General features: G+C 38.2%; 1 protein-coding gene across 3 annotated transcripts in view; it reads left to right on the top strand.

Annotated features, from left to right (window-relative positions):
* LOC131431924 (SUN domain-containing ossification factor) overlaps positions 1-18,401 on the top strand; it is a 65,118-nt gene extending 46,717 nt beyond the window's left edge. For all 3 annotated transcript variants that reach the window (XM_058597885.1, XM_058597884.1, XM_058597886.1), the window contains exon 4: positions 8,949-18,401. In XM_058597885.1, the coding sequence (XP_058453868.1) occupies positions 8,949-10,340 (1,392 nt within the window). In that variant the 3' untranslated portion in view covers positions 10,341-18,401. The remainder of the gene's footprint in view (positions 1-8,948) is intronic.
* Positions 18,402-19,824: the final 1,423 nt, after the last annotated feature.

Here is a 19,824-nt window from a genome sequence, read left to right as displayed (position 1 = left end):
GAAGGGGTAAGCGATATATCAAAGGGAAAGCATCGCTCTGATCGGTCAATCGATGCAAAAGCGAAGCTGTTGGAAGCACGCGAATCTATAGCTAACGAAGCGAAATTATAGCTAACGTTTCAGTCCTACGCGTAGCATGCTAGAGGTAGGTTGTTGCTAGGCAACAAGACAAAAAGTGCCATAAAACGATTTGAAGCTTTAATTGGTATGCTCTGATCTTGTGTCATGCAAGCTCGGATGAAATTCCATGTTGTGTCATTTCGTCTGAGAAATTGACAACTACCCCAGGGTAAATGTTGAGTGCGTAAGATTGATTTCTAATTTATATAAGATGAACTCGATTGATAATAGGAAGAAGTTTATCGCTTCAACCGAAATCGCAGAATGGTAGAGAAACTTAACGCTATAAAAAAAACTGCTTGCATACAAAACTTGAACACAAGCTTGGTGAAGAGAAGATTTAATATCAAAATCGTATCGCAGGTATGTACAAAGATATAATTGCATACATTTGGGATATTGGTGCAATTTCGTCGGCTATAAAACAAACAATGTTCGGTGTTGGTTCCTAATCAAGATAAATCTAGGCAGACTCTCGTGCAATAGCGGATTCAAAAGTATAACGATTGATTGAACTGTTTGATTGTAGATCATTAGAAATTTTGGTTGCCTTGTTCCACATCAATGGCTCGAACAACCACATGGGGCTGATCCTTGTAGTTTTTCACCAGATCATCAGTTTTTTGATGAATTTATCTTCGTAAACAACCTTGTATTTGCTAAGAACAACATTCCGTTTACAGATTCAATATATCTTTAGTCCTGTAACCTTTCTGTAATGGGTGGTCAATTTTTTTTTTCAAATTTATAGATTTTATCTCCGTGTTTCTAGTTCTAGTTCTTTCAAAACCAACCATTTCCAAAAATATTTCATTTTTTTCCAGTAGAGACGAAACCAGTGATTCCTAAACTCTTTTGGTTGGTTTCATTATATTATTCGTTAAACTGTCCACCAAGTAGAAAAAAAAATTAAAATTCTGCGACAATCAACATTTTCGCAGATTTAAATATAAAATAGATATGTTAATACAAAAAATAATTTGCTTCCCAAGCCCAACGTTTTAGAAATTAATCGATATTTCCAAGACCCTATCGTTCAAACATTGGGTAAGCAAAACAATCATTGCTCAACCGGAAAATAAAGCGAGATCGACTGGTAGAGTTTTTGAAGTTTTTGAGTGCGAAATTGGATCACAGGGGATCAACTTAAACGTGAACTTAACCGACCATGCACATTCATAGCAAATACCAAGTTCATTTCTATCCGGAAGTCTTCTGCATTGTGTGTCATAACATCCACAGTAGTTCATTTGGCAGAGCGATTTCCTCGGATTGGAGAAGGTTTTTGGATTTCATTATTTTCATTTTATCAGTCATAATTTCAGATCATCTTTTCGTTGGATAATGGAGAAAAGTTCTGCATTGGGCGTGTTTTCTTGTGGCGTAGGTTGACAACACTATGATTTTTTAAGAGCTTGCTCAAAAGTAACTTTTCGAACCATTTCTAGTTCTGGTTTTACGTCTTGTGTGAGAGACAAAAATGAACAAAAAAAATTTAAATCTAACAGTTTATTTGAGATTAAATAATTTATTTGCGACTCTCCAGCGACGATTTTCCACAGGAGAAAATTACGATAAAACAAATTTTTGGTTATAAAGATGTGCATGGCTGTGTTTATTACATTTGTTGATATTTGGTTCTATGGTTGATAGAAAAACTCCCAAGTCCTCTCACCCAGTAATAACGATAATAGCGATATCTACATCTGGATTCTGGTCCTAGATTAGAATATTGAACTATCTAACAAGGTTTCTGGATCAGAATACTAAATCTGAACCTGTATTCTTGGGCAGGATTCTGGAGCTAGAGATTTTTACTTTAAACAAAATTGAAAAGATACTGGGAATGCACCAGAACCGTGAACCTGGAACGTTATCCTGAAGCTGGATTCAGAAACATAACTCTGGAATTGGATTCTGGGGCAAAATTTTGAAGCATGATTAAGGACCTGATTTCTGGATCTGAGTTCTGGACCTGACGTTGGATCCTGATTCTGCATTCTGAAACTGATACAGAACTCTTTATTTGGATTCTGAATTTGAACCTGAATTCTGTACATGGATTCAAAGCCAAGATCTGAATCCCAGACCAGAATTCCGAACTGTAATTTTTTACTCAGAAACTGGTTGAATTGAGTAGCTTGACGGGGAGTACACTACAGAAGGCCGAATATCACAAAAAGCCGAAGCACTAGGAAGGAAATTTGTTATCCGCGTGTTTTCGGCATTTTCTTAGCATTCGGCCTTTTGTACATCAGCCTTCCGAGATTTCGGCCTTTTGTGCTTCGGTCTTTTTTTATTCGACCCTGTGCGATTCGGCCTTTTGAGGCGCTCCGGCTTGACGTAACCTCTGAACATGAGTTTGTGATCTGAGTGCAGAATCTGAATTCTGAACCTAAAATCGGGATTTCGGCTCAGATTCTGGACCAAAATTATTGACAGAGATTTTTTACCTGAACCTGAACTCTGCATCTGGATTCTGGAATTTAATTTTCTACCTGGACTTGGACTTTGGTTCTGGGGTAGAACCACAGAGTTTTTAAACCTGAAACTAGATCCTGAACCATGATTCTTCACCTGAATTTTGGACATAAGGAGTGTATCGAAACTAAGCTATCCACACATTTTTCTTTCAAATTATGATAAAAACGATATTTTATTCAAACTAAAAATTGATCCTCTGTTGTACGAGGTTAAACTTGAGCATAATGAAATTCCGGACAAGTGTTGCATCGAATTTTTTGGACGCTTGAGCCCAAATTATTTTGAACTCCTGCATGTTGATTTATGATTTATTTCTTTATTGTCTTCGACTAGAGGTGACCTATCGCACAGACTTTTACTTTATTGCTACACACTTATGTTAACTTAAAAATATTATTTTCGATTTGAATGTGTCCTTGCTCATATTAAAATCAAATAAATGATACACTGTATTGAAACGATGACAACAGACATCCATTGGGTTGTTTTGGCCATAATGTGTGCGATGAAGTGAGCGACGAAGAAAATCCGTTCTTCGCAATGATCTTCCCGGAACGTTAAAATTAATTCTTTCCAGTAGTATGGGGCAATCAATGTTGTCATTCAGTAGGTCGAACACGAAGAGTTGTTGAAGGAGTATTCGTCTGTTTTGTAAAGTAGGTAGGTTGATGAGAGCACAGCGATTCTCGTAACGAGGTAGTTGAGGACGATTTATCCAAGGTAGTCTTCGGAGTGCGAATCGGACGAAGCACTTCTGCACCCTTTCGATCCGATCGATGTGAACACCGTGATACGGAGCTCAAATTGTAACTACATACTCCAGAATACTGCGTACTAGTGCGATGTAAACTTGTTTTGAGGCAGTACACGTCGTTGAAGTTTTGAGTGTTTCGTTTGATTAGTCCCAAAACTGCATAGGCCTTCGCAGTAACGAATGAAAACTGTTCGATGAAACGAAGCTTGCAATCGAGAATAATGCCCAAGTCTTTAATAGACGAAACTCGTTCAACTGAAGCCATCATCATGGAGTATTCGAAAATAATTGGAGACTGTGCCCGTGAGAAAGTGATCACATTGCATTTCTTAACGTTTACTGTCATGCCGTTTCTGTCACACCAATCCAGGATTCGGTCAATATCCATTTGTAGAGCACAGCAATCCACAAGGCTTGTAATGATGCGATAAATTTTGAGGTCGTCAGCATACATTACTTAAAATGACGACAATTCACTGTAAAGATCGTTCACGAATAACACGAAAAGAAGTTGTCCGAGATGGCTTCCTTGCGGTACACCCGAAGTAACGTGAAATGAATCCGAGAGTGCAGATCCGATTCGTACGGAAGCACAGGGTGGGAAGTGATCGGGAAAACCGGGAAAAAGTCGGGAATTTCGTTTCATCGGGAAAAACCGAGAAAAAGTCGGGAATTTTAGTGCAAATCCGGGAAAAAAATTAGTAGCCCTAATCTTAGTAAATCATGATTTTCCTGATTAAACAAAGTAATACTCCATCTTGTGTTTGAGTGAGAAGTTCAGTAAAAGCTTTGAAACATCGTATTGTCCCACACAGGTTTTATGGTACACAATCCATTGGAGATTGATTGTTTCGTTCAACAATTGTAATGGTTTGGCAGAAATTTTAATGGATCAGAAAGTATTTCTTAGTTGTTATCAACAACAGCACATCGAACGGTTGCTTTTGCTGGATTTCTATTAAATTTCAGAATAAGTTTGCATAATATTATTGTAAAAGAAATGTCAGGTAACATGTTTAATAAAATTATGAAAAATTCTTAGGAGCCTTCATGTTTTCGAGTGGGTTATTGATTGTCCTAATTTCATCATAATTTGTCTCAGTAATGTCATCTTGAGACAATACTTGTAATCTTGGTATTGATTTCAATAGGATTCACAAAACTTAAAAAGCTGTCGACTTTGACCTTGTCCACCGTTTGCAATAAGTATTTGATTTCCTTCTTTGGGAGCTGAAATTGGTTTCTGAGAGTTTGTGAAAAGCCTTAGAAAGGTTTAGAAGGTGAGTTGATTTCTTCAGTTAATGTTTAATGTTTAATTTATATTAAAGATCATTACCTAAGGATTTCATAGTAGGATCCCAAGAATGCGGGTGTTGATGTCGACGAAGAATCAAATTTAGATCATCTCAGTACCTAGAGGCATAGATTGTAATTGTTTTTCCAGAGCGACAAGAGTCCATTTTAAGAATTTTAGAAGGATTTTGTTCTGTTTCGCCAAAATTCAATTTTGAAAGAATATCGTATATGTTGTTAGATGGAATAAGGATGGAAATTGTTTCTTGTTCATTTTTAACCTTAGGTATACTTATTTTTAGACTATACTAGGCTAATATAGTACTGGAAAACACTAGAAATGGGCAATCCGTTCACGAACAGTTCAACGAAGTATTTCTCCTCGAAGAGTGAGTTAATTTGAGTTCTTTATTTAAGAATGATAGTTGTCTATATAGAAATGAAGAAAAAAATCGAACTCTTTGAGGATGTTTATGAGTTAGTTGCGTTTTGCGGAATGTTTGCTGATTTGAGGAAGGTAGAAGTTACACACATTCGTGACCTTTGATAACGTATAAAAAGAGAATGATTGTTGGTAGAAATACATGAAAAAAGTACTCACTATTATTGAATTTGTAATCTGAAGCTCTCATATTATTTTCGAAGAAACATGCAAAGTTTCAGAAAAACGAAACCAAAAAAGTTGAAGCCAATAATCGACTTTAAGATAAAAGTTGCACTTAAGAGAATTATTGAAGAGAGCATGAAGTCTGAATAAAATGTGTTGATTTTTAGACAAAATTGCAAGAATGTTAATGTTGTATTCCTTCGTGAAATGCAAGACTTATCACTTTTATCATATCCGCTGGCCAGCTATGTTTCTTGTTTTAATACTCCTGTTACCTCGAATTAATTTGAAATAATCAAAAAGATTTTTTTATATCGTTTATTTATACCCGGCTTTAACCTAATTTTGGTCGTTCGCCGGAATCAAAAAGATTGAATTTTTATCTTGAAAAGCTACTACTTTATCTTTGTATCTTGAACAGACAAAATAAAGATGGAATACATTGAGCTTGGTGGTACTGTTGATTCTAAAGGTGAATATTTGGACAAATTGTGGATGAGGTTTTTAAACGTCGTTCCAAAGATTATTTAAATCGTAAATCTTCTATTAAGCAAAGCCTCATACTTAAACAAAAACGTTTTGAAAGTCTTGTTGCTCAGCGTTTCGTGGATAATGCTATATTGAACACTGGGAGTGTAATTAAAAAAACAGCACTCAAAATCATATAATCGATACAAGGACGCTGTTGAACCGAAGAAACAGTTTCCAATCAAGATTAGAGCTTATATTTTCACTCTGCAGATCTTCACCCTTTTCACAACCAAAAGTCGGATCGGGATGAAATTCGCATGGGACCACAAGATAATCGGTCCAGCCATCTCTGAGAAAATTGTTCGCTCAAAGACGTTACATACATACCTACATACACAATTTCTAATCTTTACGAACTGATTCGAATGGTATCTGACACTTAGTTCCAAAATCAGTTTTCGCAGTGATTGCATAACTTATCTATATGAAAAAGCCAAGAACGACTTCTTCCCATTGTTATGTGCACTTGGCATAATGAATATTTCCTATTTCTAAATCGAGATACCTAAAAAATACTTTATTGCTCAACTCTCGATGTTCTTTTGGATATGGGATTTCCAGAAATATTCAAAAATATACTGAACATTAACCTAAGAACCGGGATTTTTTTGTCTCGCGCACCGGGAAAACCGGGAAAAAACCGGGAAATTGAAATTGGCAATTCACTTGCCACCCTGGAAGCATTACGATCCGTGAGATATGATAGAATCCAATTGGTTAACCAAACAGGGAATCCACTTCGCCTCAATTTTGGTATCACAATATTTGCATCCACGTCTTTTGTACCTTCTGTTACATCAAAAGTAACGGGGGCGTTTACGAGAGTTTTTTGAAGTTCCATCCGGAGTTTTACCGGACTTCTGAAACGCGGCTGGAATATGCTGTAAAATTTTATTTATTTTTTCGCTGTTAAGCTCGATTTCTTGTCTCAATTCCAGCAGCGCTTTGTTGTATTCCTCGCTTATAACGGTTATGGCATTGTTCGTGGATGAGATGGTCTGACGGAAAGTGACATTTGCCATTATTTTTTGTGCAAGCATTGCACATCCAGAATATATTCGAGCATTCAGCAATTAAATCACGAGTCGCAGTTGATTGCTTCACGCACTTTAGATGGAAGGATGATCGGCAAAAGCCGCTGCAAACTATTTCTTCTGCTTTCTTTAGCTCGCAAGCGCAGGTACAACAAACTGAGATGGAATCCATTGTTCGGTTACGGGTGGATGTTTGGTATTAAAAATTGTCTGGATCGCTTATTCGGTCACACGGAGCGGGTGTACTCCAATTAAACCGGGTGATGTAAGAGACGGTGATTATGATAATAACGATGAAAATGTTGAAACGGGCATAAAATACAAAAAAAAAATCACTGGTTAAAAGTCGAATACGTAACACAAGCTACAAATCTGTTTACCTCAGTTTACATCCAGTTCCAGTGAGCCGACGCTAAATCCGGCCAAAACAGTGGAGGTGTCCTATGTTTCTTATATCAAGGCAGCAATCTCTTCGGGAGACACTCAGATCGATAGATTTCTGCATTTATAGTTCCGGTAGTGTAAAAAATGGTTGACTTCAAACCACAGGAACATAATGCTTCCCATACCAGTACCTTTCGACCGAATTTCTCCATTTGAATCGACCTGTCCGCATCGCCCACATCCTTCCCAACGAAGACAGTAAAGTATTGTGGACCTGGAAGGGTTTTTGAGTCCTCCTTTATATAAGTCTCATCGTCCATTAAAACGCATGCATCCGGACACTGCAAAAGACGCGAATACAATTTCTGGGCCTTTGTTGCTGCTCGCTTCTTCAGTTCTACACTTTGTTTCGAGATTTTCTGCTTCTTGCTTCTCAAGACCGGTGATTTCGCCTCTTGATACGTTGGATCATTCCGACACTTGTTTCTGCTTTTTTTGCCAAATCACGTATTGACATTGATTTGTTCTTCGTGATTAGAGATACCACTTTCTTGTCCAGTTTCGGGTTGGAAGAGCCGGGTTTTCTGCCTCTTCCTGTTAGCTCATCCAAAGAATAGTGTTCCCCAAACTTATTAATGATGGTTTTAACACTGGCATGATGAATTCCAAACCGCTTCGCCAATTTTCGTATAGTAATACCCTTTGCACTTAGCCATGTGTCCAGAACCTTAATTTTCACTTCCTTTTCAATACGCGACATTTTGAAAACGCAGAATTTCAAACGCACAAACAAGTAAACAAACGAAAGCTGACAGCTAAACGCACAGCATGCTGTGATCTGAGTATAAAAACCCATCACAAATACAAGTACAACACAAATGTATGTGGATAGCTTATTTCCTTAGTTTCAGAACATGCACCTAACTTCTTGGACGAAAATCGAATTTTAGCCCTGCATTTTGGACCTGGATTATAGATCTGAACTCCTGACAAGAAAACATAGGTTTTCTTGTGCTTTGGACATAAGTTTTGATCCCAGGCCTAGATTCTGGGTTTAAATCCCTGACAGAAATTTTAAATCTGAACCTAAATTCTGCATCGGGAAGCAGGATTCTGGGTCTGAATTCCGAACATGAATCTCAATTCTGGATCTGACCTCAGGATTCTGAACATGAATCTGATTTTTTTCTGTATTTTGTATGCATTCAATTTGGAATATAGACATGATATGAATTCCTAGTGAAACATTGAAACTATTTACACTCATTCTTATTTGACCAATTCTTGGTCGAAACAGCACTTAAATTTTCATCTTCTTAATTTCGTTTTTTTTTTTCACAAATCTCACAAGAATTGAATGATCCACTAATCACCTCATTTTTGCAACTGATAGTTTGGATTGGAACCCACATGTCTATATAAATTTGAAATGAATACAATTTACTCAGGGCCAGTCTCAGAAAGATTTTTTCGGTATCGAACCCCACTATTTGCGACTCATTGCCCACCTGTTAACAGTTTTGAGTGTAATACCCACTGAAAATGATCTAATGCCCACTAGTGGGTCGTAGGGACAAGTTTGGGAATCACTGCAATAGACCATATAAAATTATCGAATTCTAAGTGGATCTGACTTTTTAGGGCTATATATTTTTTTGTTCCGCTTGCGCACAACCATGCGCATATAACCCCGCAAATCAATGTATCGAAACTAATGCGCTTATGTGTTTTCCTCTTTCAGGCACTGGAGCGCAACATGAGCCTTTCCGGGCAGTATCTAGAGGAACTGAGTCGCCGTTATCGCAAGCAGGTGGAAGAACTACAGCATTCCTATGCTAAAACATTGCATGAAATCGAAGAACAAAACCGTCGCATCAGGGAAAGTGAGATGTTACTTCGCGAGGAAAACAATCGATTGCGGGATGAATTTTTCGCATTCCGCGACGGTGTGTTTAGTTGGCAAAACGTAACCATTGGCTTGGGTTCCGTTTTTCTTATACAATTTGTGATTTGTTGGATGACCTTGAGAAATTGTCGGAAACGCTCGGTTGAGCCCGAACATGTCCTCATCGACAAAGAACTTGCTCAGATGTCCAGCGGAAAACCCATTACGGGGAAACTTCTACGAAGAAAGTCAATTGATGGAATGGTAGGAGCCAATCAGGTTACGCTGGGTACACTGAAAAAGAGACGTCCCAGCGAAGAAGCTTTGAACATCACTGGAACGTATGAAAACTTGCTCATTAAAGATGGCGGAGGGGGAGATATTGCCAAAGTAGAACGAAAGAAAAGTAGAAACAAACATAGGAAGGTTTCAACTCCAAGCATGCAGCCGCATGTGAGTGGAAAGACGAAAAGGGCGACATCGGCTGAACCCGCAGATGCAAGAAAAGCCACCAAACCGGATCTGATACGAACCGAATCGGCACCGGAACCGAGACGAATCACTCCCGAAATGATCAAACCAGACGAACACAATCGCATAGATGAACTACCTATGCTGGAAGATCACGATGAGTTCATCATCCCGACGGCTTCGGATCTGTCATACAACGAATTTGTCCCGGACTCTACGTCCGAGGTCGTCAAAACCAATGGGATGACTTCGTCAACGTCGTCCATCGATTCGAAGCAAACGAACAAATCCGGGAAAGGTCGTCGTCTATCTTCGCCGGCTTTCTTCAAATCCTCCTTTCTCCGAGGCAGTCGAAAGGCCTCTGGGAAGAAATCCACACCCAGCCAAAATATAAGCAGTGCCAGTAGTAGTAATACCAGCAGCAGTGGTAGCAGTAATGTTAGAATCAACATCAATCTTCATAATTCCGGCAGTTACGAAGTGCCATCTCCGGCTGCAGGCGATTCCGATGCCAACGTGACAACAACCAGCAGCGGAAATGAGTGGTACAAGCTGAAGAAAACATCTAGTCAAGATAAGTTCACCAAACGTAAGTCGAAATCTGAAAGTCCCGAAATAGAAACGGTTGAAAATGGATCCGTGGCGTCCTCGGATCCGAGGACTGCCGAGCGAAAGGTGAGAACTTCGATTTCCTTTAACGGCAGTACTAGCTCAAACGAGAGGAAGTTCAGCAACGGCGGCGGAAGCTTTCGCCGTTTGTTCCGAAAGGTGTTCTAGTCGGGTTGCTGTGCCGGTGAGGTCACCGGAGTGGAAAAGTGTTCATATTGTTGGTTGAACCATCGCTGACTACGTCGTCGTGAGAGAATGGGAGCGTGAGTGTGGTTTCTTAGTACTTGATAGACTGATTGCTTATAAAAAAAACAAAAATACATAGTTGGAGCTTTAAAAGCGACATATAAGTAAGGCAAGAAAGAAAAAAATAGCATGTTTAGTTGAGCATGTGTTGGCATTGATTGCGTATGTTGAGAGTTTGATTGAGATCATGCATTTCGATAGTTAATTTTAGTTCCTTGATAACGTGTACTGGAAAACTTGTATTGAGGTATATATATACAGCAAAATTTACTAGCCCATCTGTAACCGTTTCAATGGGATGTAATTTCTGTGCGTTTTGTCGTTCAAAAGAGCAAGGGTACTTTGTGTTGGATGTCCTCCGTGGAAAGCTGAAGCTGCAATATGGCATTAGATTTTCCTTATTCAAAACTGCTTTGTTTTAACTTTTTTTTTTGGTTTTGATTTTAGTAAATCAAAAGTGATTTACAAGGAGCTTTGACAAACGGTCACTAACGGAAGTGGAAATGCAGAGTTTTCCCAAAAGGACATTTCTGCATAAAATGTTCATTTCGACCTAAGTAACAATGAGAGATTCTCTTTCTTAGCAATCCTTCTCTCCAATTATTTACCGATAATAATAACTAAAGCTATCATCTTTTAATCTTCACTGAAGAAATGACCGAAAAAAAAGAGAATCTCTCATTGTTGTTACTTAGGTCGAAATGAACATTTTGTACAGATTTGTTGATTATAAAACATCTAAGAGATTAAATCGTTAAAATATTTACATTTGTAAACTTTTGAAATTCAACCCAAAACAAGGTTTTCTAGCTAGTGTAATTCATTAATGTCCCGGGTTGGCGGTTCAATGCATAGGGCCAGGTATGTTCGAGCCCCGACCTGGAAGGGTTCTTAGTGTCAGTAGGATCCATAGTTACCAGTCATGCAATGAGATTCTGTACACTAAGAATCGGCTGCGAAGTCTGTTGAAACAGAAATGCCAAATTCCACAAAAGGAATGTAATGCCAAGACTTTGCTTTGTAATTCATTAATTCACTTCGAAATTACATTAAGTAAAAAATACAACAAATTCGAATAATGTTTGATTATTTATTGATGAAATTACTATCGAAATTTGCTTTTCGCAAACGTTTCTATCTTCTTAATTCTGAATTCGACCATTCCGTCGGCCTACCGTTAAATAATCTTTACTCCTGTTCTTGCTCAGGGAATCCCCTGAATTCCTCTCCCTCCATTGCTCCATTGGGAAAAAGTCGGGAATTTTAGTGCAAATTCGGAAAAAAATTACTAGCCCTATTGGTAGTAAATCATGATTTCCTGATTAAACAAATGAAAAGCTGGAGGCAATATTCCATTTTGTGTTTAAGTGAGAAGTTCAGTAAAAGTTTTGAAACATCGTATTGTCCCACACAGGTTTTATGGTACACAATCGATTGGAGATGGGGCCAATATCCCATGTTTCGTTCATCAATTTTTGTAAGGGTTTGGTAGCAATTTTGAATGGATCAGAAAGAATCAAAGCTTTCTTAGTTGTTATCAACAACAGCACATCAAATGGATGCTTTTGCTGGATTTCTGTTAAATTTTAGAATAAGTTTGCAGAATATAATTGCAGAAGGAATATCAGGTAACATGTTTAATAAAATCATGAAAAATTCTTAGGAGCCTTCATGTTTTTGAGTGGTCTAATTTCATCATAATTTGTCCTAATTTCATCATAATTTGTCTCAGTAATGTCATCTTAAGACAATACTTGTGTTGTAATCTTGGTATTGATTTCAATAGGATTAAATTTAAAAAGCTGTCGACTTTGACCTTGTCCACCGTTTGCAATGAGTATTTTATTTCCTTCTTTGAGAGCTGAAATTGGTACCTGAGAGTTTGTGAAAAACCTTAGAAAGGTTTAGAAGATGGTTTGATTTGTTCAGTGAATGTTTAATGTTTAATTTATATTAAAGATGGATTTCTTAGTAGGATCACAAGAATGCGGGTATTGATGTCGACGAAGTATCCAACTTAGATCATCTCAGTTACTAGAGGCTTATGTCGTTTTCGCTTGATAGCAAACCTAACCCAGTTCCCACCCTAACTGCTGTCAAACCGTTTGTTTGAAGCTAGTTTCGAACCTAGTTTTAACGTTGTTGAACTGAAAATCGAGTCAGTTTCGAACCTGATTTTTATATCAGGTTTGCTAAAACCCCCGTTGCTAAGTGCGAAATCAACAGAGTTTAGTGAAAAGTGTCTGTTTCATGAAACTACCCTGGGTCAGTTTCAGTTTTCTCAAGCGAAAACGACATTAGATTGTTGTTGTTTTCCAAAGCGACAAGAGTCCATTTCAAGAATTTTAGAAGGATTTTGTTCTGTTTCGCCAAAATTCAATTTTGAAAGAATATCGTATATGTTGTTAGATGGAATCGGGAGGAGAATTGTTTCTGGTTCATTTTTAACCTTAGGTATACTTTTTTTAGACTATACTAGGCTAATATAGTATTGGAATACACTAGAGTTGGGCAATCCGTTCACGAACAGTTCAACGAGTTATATCTCCTCGAAAAGTGAGTGAATTGCAGTTCCTTGTTTAATAATGATAGTTCTCTATATAGAAATGAAAGTAATCGAATTCTTTGAGGATGTATACAAGTTAGTTGCATTTTTCGGAATTTTTGCTGGTATGAGGAATCTAGTAGTAGTTACACACATCCGTGACCTTTGATAACGTATAAAAAGAGAATGATTGTTGGTGATAAAAAGATAAAAAGAGAATGATTGCAAAAAAAAAAAAACTAACTATCAGTGCGGTGAAATTTCATTTTCAATCGATTAATATAAGATGAAAATGAAATTTATGGCCCCTGACCGTCAGCATATTCCTACTAATGCAATGCATTTGACTTTTGCTGCCGTTTTCAAGTGAAGCTCTCAGAATTCATCGTCAGTTGAATAATCGTACCTAGTCATTTGAAGTTTTCCTGATCAGTTTCAAGTGCCAAGTAGTCTAGCTGCTTCATTGTCTTCGCTGTTGGTAGTGAGCAAGTACGAATGAATAGAATTATAATCGGAGTAAAGCATTAAAAACGAAAACTAAAGGAGGAAACTATTAATTTATATGTATACTGTAATTGATATTTTAGCTATCTAATTTGTCTTTCATCTATTCTGCCCATACTTGCATATCAGTCCCATATGGAAAATCGGCATGTCAAGAAAAAGACGATTAAAATTTTATTTTCGAATTTTTTGATTCATTGTGCTACCTAATGCTAAATTATGGTATTATTACATGAAATATCGGTAACACACCTTTGCTATTCCAATATTGCAACAAATGAAATTATTGAAATTTACACTAAATGGGACTGATATGCGGGTACTTCACACAAACCCTCAACTTTTATTGCAATTTCTGAGAAAATATTGAGCATAGTTTGCATTCCTCAAGCTAACTCAATATTGGCGAAAATTGATATGGGACTGATATGCGAGTATGGGCAGTATTGTCTTGAACCAATTAGAATGTTTACATATACCTCATTTGAAGGCCACTCTCACACTTTTGAAAGAGATATTTTGTTACTTCAAGAAAGCAACTGACGGTGGTAAAACTGAGCTTCGATTGTAAGAGAAACGAGTGAAGAACTGAATTTCGTCTGTAATGAATCTGTAATCTGTGAATCCTAAGAGTTTTAAGAACTATAGATTTACCAAAAGCAAAATCTTGGCATTACATTCCTTTGGTGGAATTTGGCCTTCCTGTTTCAACAGACTTCGCAGCCGATTCTTAGTGTACAGAATCATTGCATGGCTAGTACTATGGATCCTACTGACACTAAGAATCCTTCCAGGTCGGGGCTCGAACATACGACAACTGGCTTGTAAGACCAGCGTCCTATGCATTGAACTGCCAACCCGGGATAGATTTTCCAGATAGCCTAAATAAGACTTATTATTTAGTGGTAGTTTTACAAACGACTGAATAGTTCGGAAAATCGATTCAGCCATCTCTGAGAAAATTGATCGCACGTTACATAGATACATACACAATTTCAGATCTTGACAAACTGATTCGAATGGTATATGACACTCAGCCCTCCGGGCCTTGGTTCCAAAATCGGTTTTCACAGACTTCTTGTCATTGTTATGTGCACTTGGCATAATGAATATTTTCTATTTCTAAATCGAGATACCCAAAAAATACTTTATTTCTCAACTCTCGATGTTCTTTTGGATATGGGATTCCTAGGAATATTCAAAAAAATACTGAACATAGGCGATTCGAGCCTGTTCTAAAAACCGGGAATTTTTTGTCTCGCGCACCAAGAAAACCGGAAAAAACCGGGAAATTGAAATCGGCAATTCAGTTGCCACCCTGATTCGCATCTGGGAACGGTGTGCCATTACCGGCAGGTTTTCAATTGTAATCTGGAAAGTATTTTTGGAAAAACGTTCTGAAAAATTAGCTTTTAACCATCTTCTGTGGTTATGAGGATTATGAATTTTATATCAAACCGCATCACCTTCCATCAGATTGTCATAAGATTCAATTATACATATTAACCTCTTATCAGTGGGAGGGTGTGGTAACAACAAATGTTTCTTATAATGTCAAGCAAATCAATAAGTTTCTTTGGCGTATAATTCAGAATTCTTTCTGATGGGAAATTTCCCGCATTTGTCAAGCAACTGTTTGTATAGTTAAATAAAAATAAATTTTATTGATGCTCTGAATTTAATTCTTTAGTTTGCGGTTAGGAATTAGAAATTTTTTCAATACTTCTTTTACCGTTCTCACTAATCTCTCGGCTTGACCATTACTAGGTGGATTGCAAGGTGGACATTTTAGAACTTTTATACTCTGCTTTTCTAAAAAATTACAAAATTGTAAGAATTGATTTGGGACCCCCCGTCAGAAACTAAAATGTCTGGCAAACCGAACCTGGCGAAGATAGATATCAGTTTTCATGTATGCAACCTCGATCCATTTGGAGAAATTGTCCACCACCAACAAAAATGTACGGAATCAATGTGTATTCTACTGAACGGCCTTATTGTTGGTGTCCATTTGGACTCTATTTTGCGTTTTACTTCATTTCGTTGCTATGGTCCCCAATACCGAATCTGCACCTTCTTCCGGTTTACTGTCTCTTGTGTTCATATTTCCGACATCTTGATGGGTCCACGGTTCCCTTTGTCTTCGACTTGCCACCGCATTCGACCACACCCTCTCGTTCTCTTAGGTAGCTTTGCTATGCTACCGACATCCTTCCTTCTTGCACGACCGCGATGAATACGTTGGACGCACACGTTGGCCAGGGCTCCGATTTCTTCTAGAACTAATCTCTTAATAAATTCTACAATGTATTGTTTCCACTGAGTTTTTATACAAATCAAACTTCGTAAATAATTGCAGGCCCAGACTTTTTTTTCTCTTTTATGACACAATATCGCACATTGTTACACAGGCCCAGACTTGGGGTTCACTCCCACTGCTCGAGCCGCAGACATCGCCGGACAACTGCCGCTTCTTCACCCGGGACGTATACGTCCCGAGTCCAGCGGCTACCGCGGTGGATGAAGCGATAGAGGTGCTCCAGCGGCCCAATCCGGGGAGGGAAAAAATACTTCCGATCTCGCCCCAGGATCAACTGCATTGTGGTGTGGTCTTCGGCCGTTACAGGCCCCGGTAGCGAGGCGAGACGCCAGCGGCGGCGCACCCAAGCTACCAGTTCGAACAGAAGTTCTAGCCGAGAGCATCCATCTGCTGTTCATTTTATTTCAATAATCGAACCTAACTTCTAGAATCTAACTGCTGACCAAACTACTCATGACCGGGTGTCGTTGATAAGACGTCTTTCCTAATCTCTTCCGTGCTTTTTTGGGCAAATCCTCCTCTGCTGTATATTGCATTAATCAAACTAGTAACGTTAAGTCCTTGGTACTCAAACTCAGTTAGGGCTTTTTTAATTTCCTCAACATACCCTTGAGAATTAACCAAATCTCTTATCGCATTAATTTCATCCCTAACGGACTCCATTGTTTCAAACTTCTTGGTGGCCATTGTGGATCTCTGGGTTAGCTCTGGAAACAATGTTACTTTTGAAAAATCAATGGGTCTGTAAACTGGTGTGGTCATATAATGTGTCAATTATGTAGAGTTAAGTTTTCTGTAGCTTTAAAGTTACTGTAGTTTTTAAACTTAAGAATTATTTGTTATCTTTACTTATAGTACTACTTATGATTGTTAATAGCTTAATTCAAATTACAATTGAACGTAGAGTTTCAACTAAAACCTTTGACAAAGGCAACTAAGCAAACATGCAAACTCAAACTGGACTCTGATATTAATTAAAATGAAAACTTTAATACAAGTTTAAGTTTGTTAATATTCGAGGCTGACTTTGTGTGTCCAAAGAGAATGTTGATGTTGTAGTCGTCCGGTGTTCCTGATCGTATTACTGTCGACTGCGTTCAAACCGCTTGCAAGGCAGATTCCGGTTTGTACATATGTTACATTTGGGTTGCATTGAATTCCGTTCGGTTAACATATATTTTTAGATATATATATGTTTTTATGTTTTCTTTGTGAATTCTCCGGCTGGACCTATCGAGGATCGTTCTTTGTTTGTCCTCCATAGCTTCGGTCGGTGAAAATCTTTCTTTAGTTTTCTTTTTGATTCCTATTTCGTCGTCTGCTATGTGAGGTGCTTCTTCTCTTCCTTTATTGTGAAAGGCAAAATTTTTTGATCGTGTCTTATCGTTTGCCAAAATTACCTCATCATAGAAGTTGTCTCTTTCCTCTATAATTTTCGTGTTCGTCGTCGCCGTTCGTGTTCGTCCTTTAGCCCAAAGAAAATCTCTCGGTTTAAAGCCGGTGGCTGAATGAATGGTGTTGTTGTACAAAGTACAAGCAATTACGAGAATTTCTTTGTGCGTAAGGTCATTGTACTGGGGCTTTATACATCGGAAGATTTCTGCAACTGTTGAATGAAATCTTTCGACCAAACCATTGCTTTCACTGTGATTAGCAGGTACGAAATGCATCTGTACATTCAAATTATTAACCATACCTCTTATGTCGGCTGATCGAAATGCAGGTTCGTTATCATTTACGATAAGCTCCGGTGTACCATAGGTTGAGAGAAGTTTCAGCAGGCCTCTTCTAACATCGACTATATTCCTGGATTTTATTGGGATCAATACTCCGAATCTAGAGAACTTATCTAGGTTACTTAGGTTGCGATATTCTCTCGCTGATAACTAGGTGGGTCCGGTGCAGCTTCCTCTGGATCTCTTCACTAATCACCGATGTACATTCGGGGATGGCTCTTCGTGCCGAAAGAAATCACTTTAAAAAAACCGCACTACAATTCGAACGACTGCGCCATTTAAAATATCTACCCTCGCAAAGGGTTTTTTAAAAAAGGAGAGAGAACTCGTTACTACTGAGGTGCTGTTCCATTTTCCACTCACTGATTTGTTTATCTTTGCTAAAATAATGTCACTTCACTATAATGTACTTTTATTCACTTTTAAGCAATAGGTAAGAAATGTTAGATGCGTTAAACTTATGCAATAGTGGTTAATTAAAAAGATCAAAATTACTTACGGTTACTTAGATTGCGATATTCTCTCGCTGTAGATTCTTATAAAATTTTCCGATATTCCTTCGGTTGTAGGTTCTGCGGATCCTTTGGTGTAGTTTAACACGACTCTGCGATGTTCCCTCGCGGATGCACTATTGCGGAACAACTTTAACACTTTGGATCCTACCGCGACTGCGCCATTTAAAATATCTACCCTCGCAAATGGGTTTTTGAAAAAGACAGACTCGTTTCACTATTGAGGTTAAACTAAAAACTAAACTTTATTTTCGTTCTAACTTTACTCTAAGCCTAACCTAGCTGCTAGCTGCCGATCGTGAGAATCCTGTCGATTTGCTATTCCCCAGCGCCAGAAAGGCGATACAAGATTTGTTTACCGTGTACGTGACTGATGCTGGGGCGGCGATTGTTGCTGATGCTGGGAATCTCGATCGTCCGCTATTGGTGACGTTCTTGGGAAACGCTAAAAGATTTTACAAATGCACTAAACGACTTCTTCACTAGAACTGACTAAACCGGCTCGATCCAAATGGTTTTGTTTGTCGATCCTGTTGTGTCAGCATTCCTCATCCGGTTGGTTACTGGTAGCTTGATTGGTTTGTTGGGTCATCGATTTGTCCGTGGTGTACGTGGTATCTTCTTTCCGCATGTCGGTTATGAATATTCTGGTGTGGTCGCGATATCGAGTTAGGGTACTGGATGGATTTTCCGTAACGTCTCCCTCCTTAAGCATCAAGCGTCTTCGGTTGATGTATCAAAAGTTCAAATCTCGGTATCGGGATGACTCGTGGTTTTTTACTTTCGGTTTTATTTCCGGTTGCTGTGACTATTATCGCAGTTGCTGTATCGCTTGCCTTTGTTGTTGTAGGTGATCTCGGCAACCCATCGATTTGGAGTTTCGTTCGGTATGACTTCCTTCTACAGAGATAAATGGATAAACAAGCAAATGTTAGTGTTAGGAGGCAGAATCCTCCTAGTGTCGCTTCTTTCTGTGTTTGGTGTAATGATTGCTGGATTTCGCTGACTTCTTCCAAGTTCTGTATCCTTGTCAAAAGGTTATCTTCAGCTTTGATTGTTTCTGACTTCGTTTGAAAGCTTTTGTTGTATATTGGTATGAGATAGTTGTCTTTGTGTATTAGTTCTGGATTCCCGTAGAAAGTTAGATTGTGTATTTTCACTGTACAGTTTTCAATTTCTATTAGTGTGTCTATTCGGTTATTGCTTTGGGTTTCCCACATGAGTCTGATACTTCGATTTTGCTATTGGTATCTATTAAGATGATGCCTACAAAGATTTCTATGATTTTCGAAGGTTCTTTCGCTCGTGTAACTGATTTGATGAACAAGAAGATTAAGGATGCATTCGTCTTCAAGTGGAAGGTGATTACTGCAAATATCTCATTTTGTTGTTTGCATGTAGATTTGGTTTCTGTGTTTCGCTACCAGTTGGATGTGCGTGTTGATGCGGGTCCCGTTGATATTGAGTGTGTGGAGTTCCAGCAAATCGTAGAATTTCTCGTCCAGTATAGGGATTTTTATATGTATGGCTACTTGGTTTCTACTGATTCCTATACCAGCTGTGCAAAAACGAAAAATTTCATCTGTTTTGATATCATTTATTTTGATATCTTGATATTTTGATAATGAAAGTATGTTCCCGTTAATAAGGTTTAGTTTGGAGAATTCTACTTGGTATTCTATGTCATTTATCAGTTGGATTATCTCTTCTGTTTTCCAAATAAGGTGTATAAATTCTAAATCTGCTTTAAGGGCTGAGGACAGTACTGTAAAGTGGTAGGTTTTTTGCA

This window comes from Malaya genurostris, chromosome 2, assembly GCF_030247185.1.
Source record: "Malaya genurostris strain Urasoe2022 chromosome 2, Malgen_1.1, whole genome shotgun sequence".
In the NCBI taxonomy this organism is placed as follows: domain Eukaryota; kingdom Metazoa; phylum Arthropoda; class Insecta; order Diptera; family Culicidae; genus Malaya; species Malaya genurostris.
This window is presented reverse-complemented; position numbering and strand designations above follow the sequence as displayed.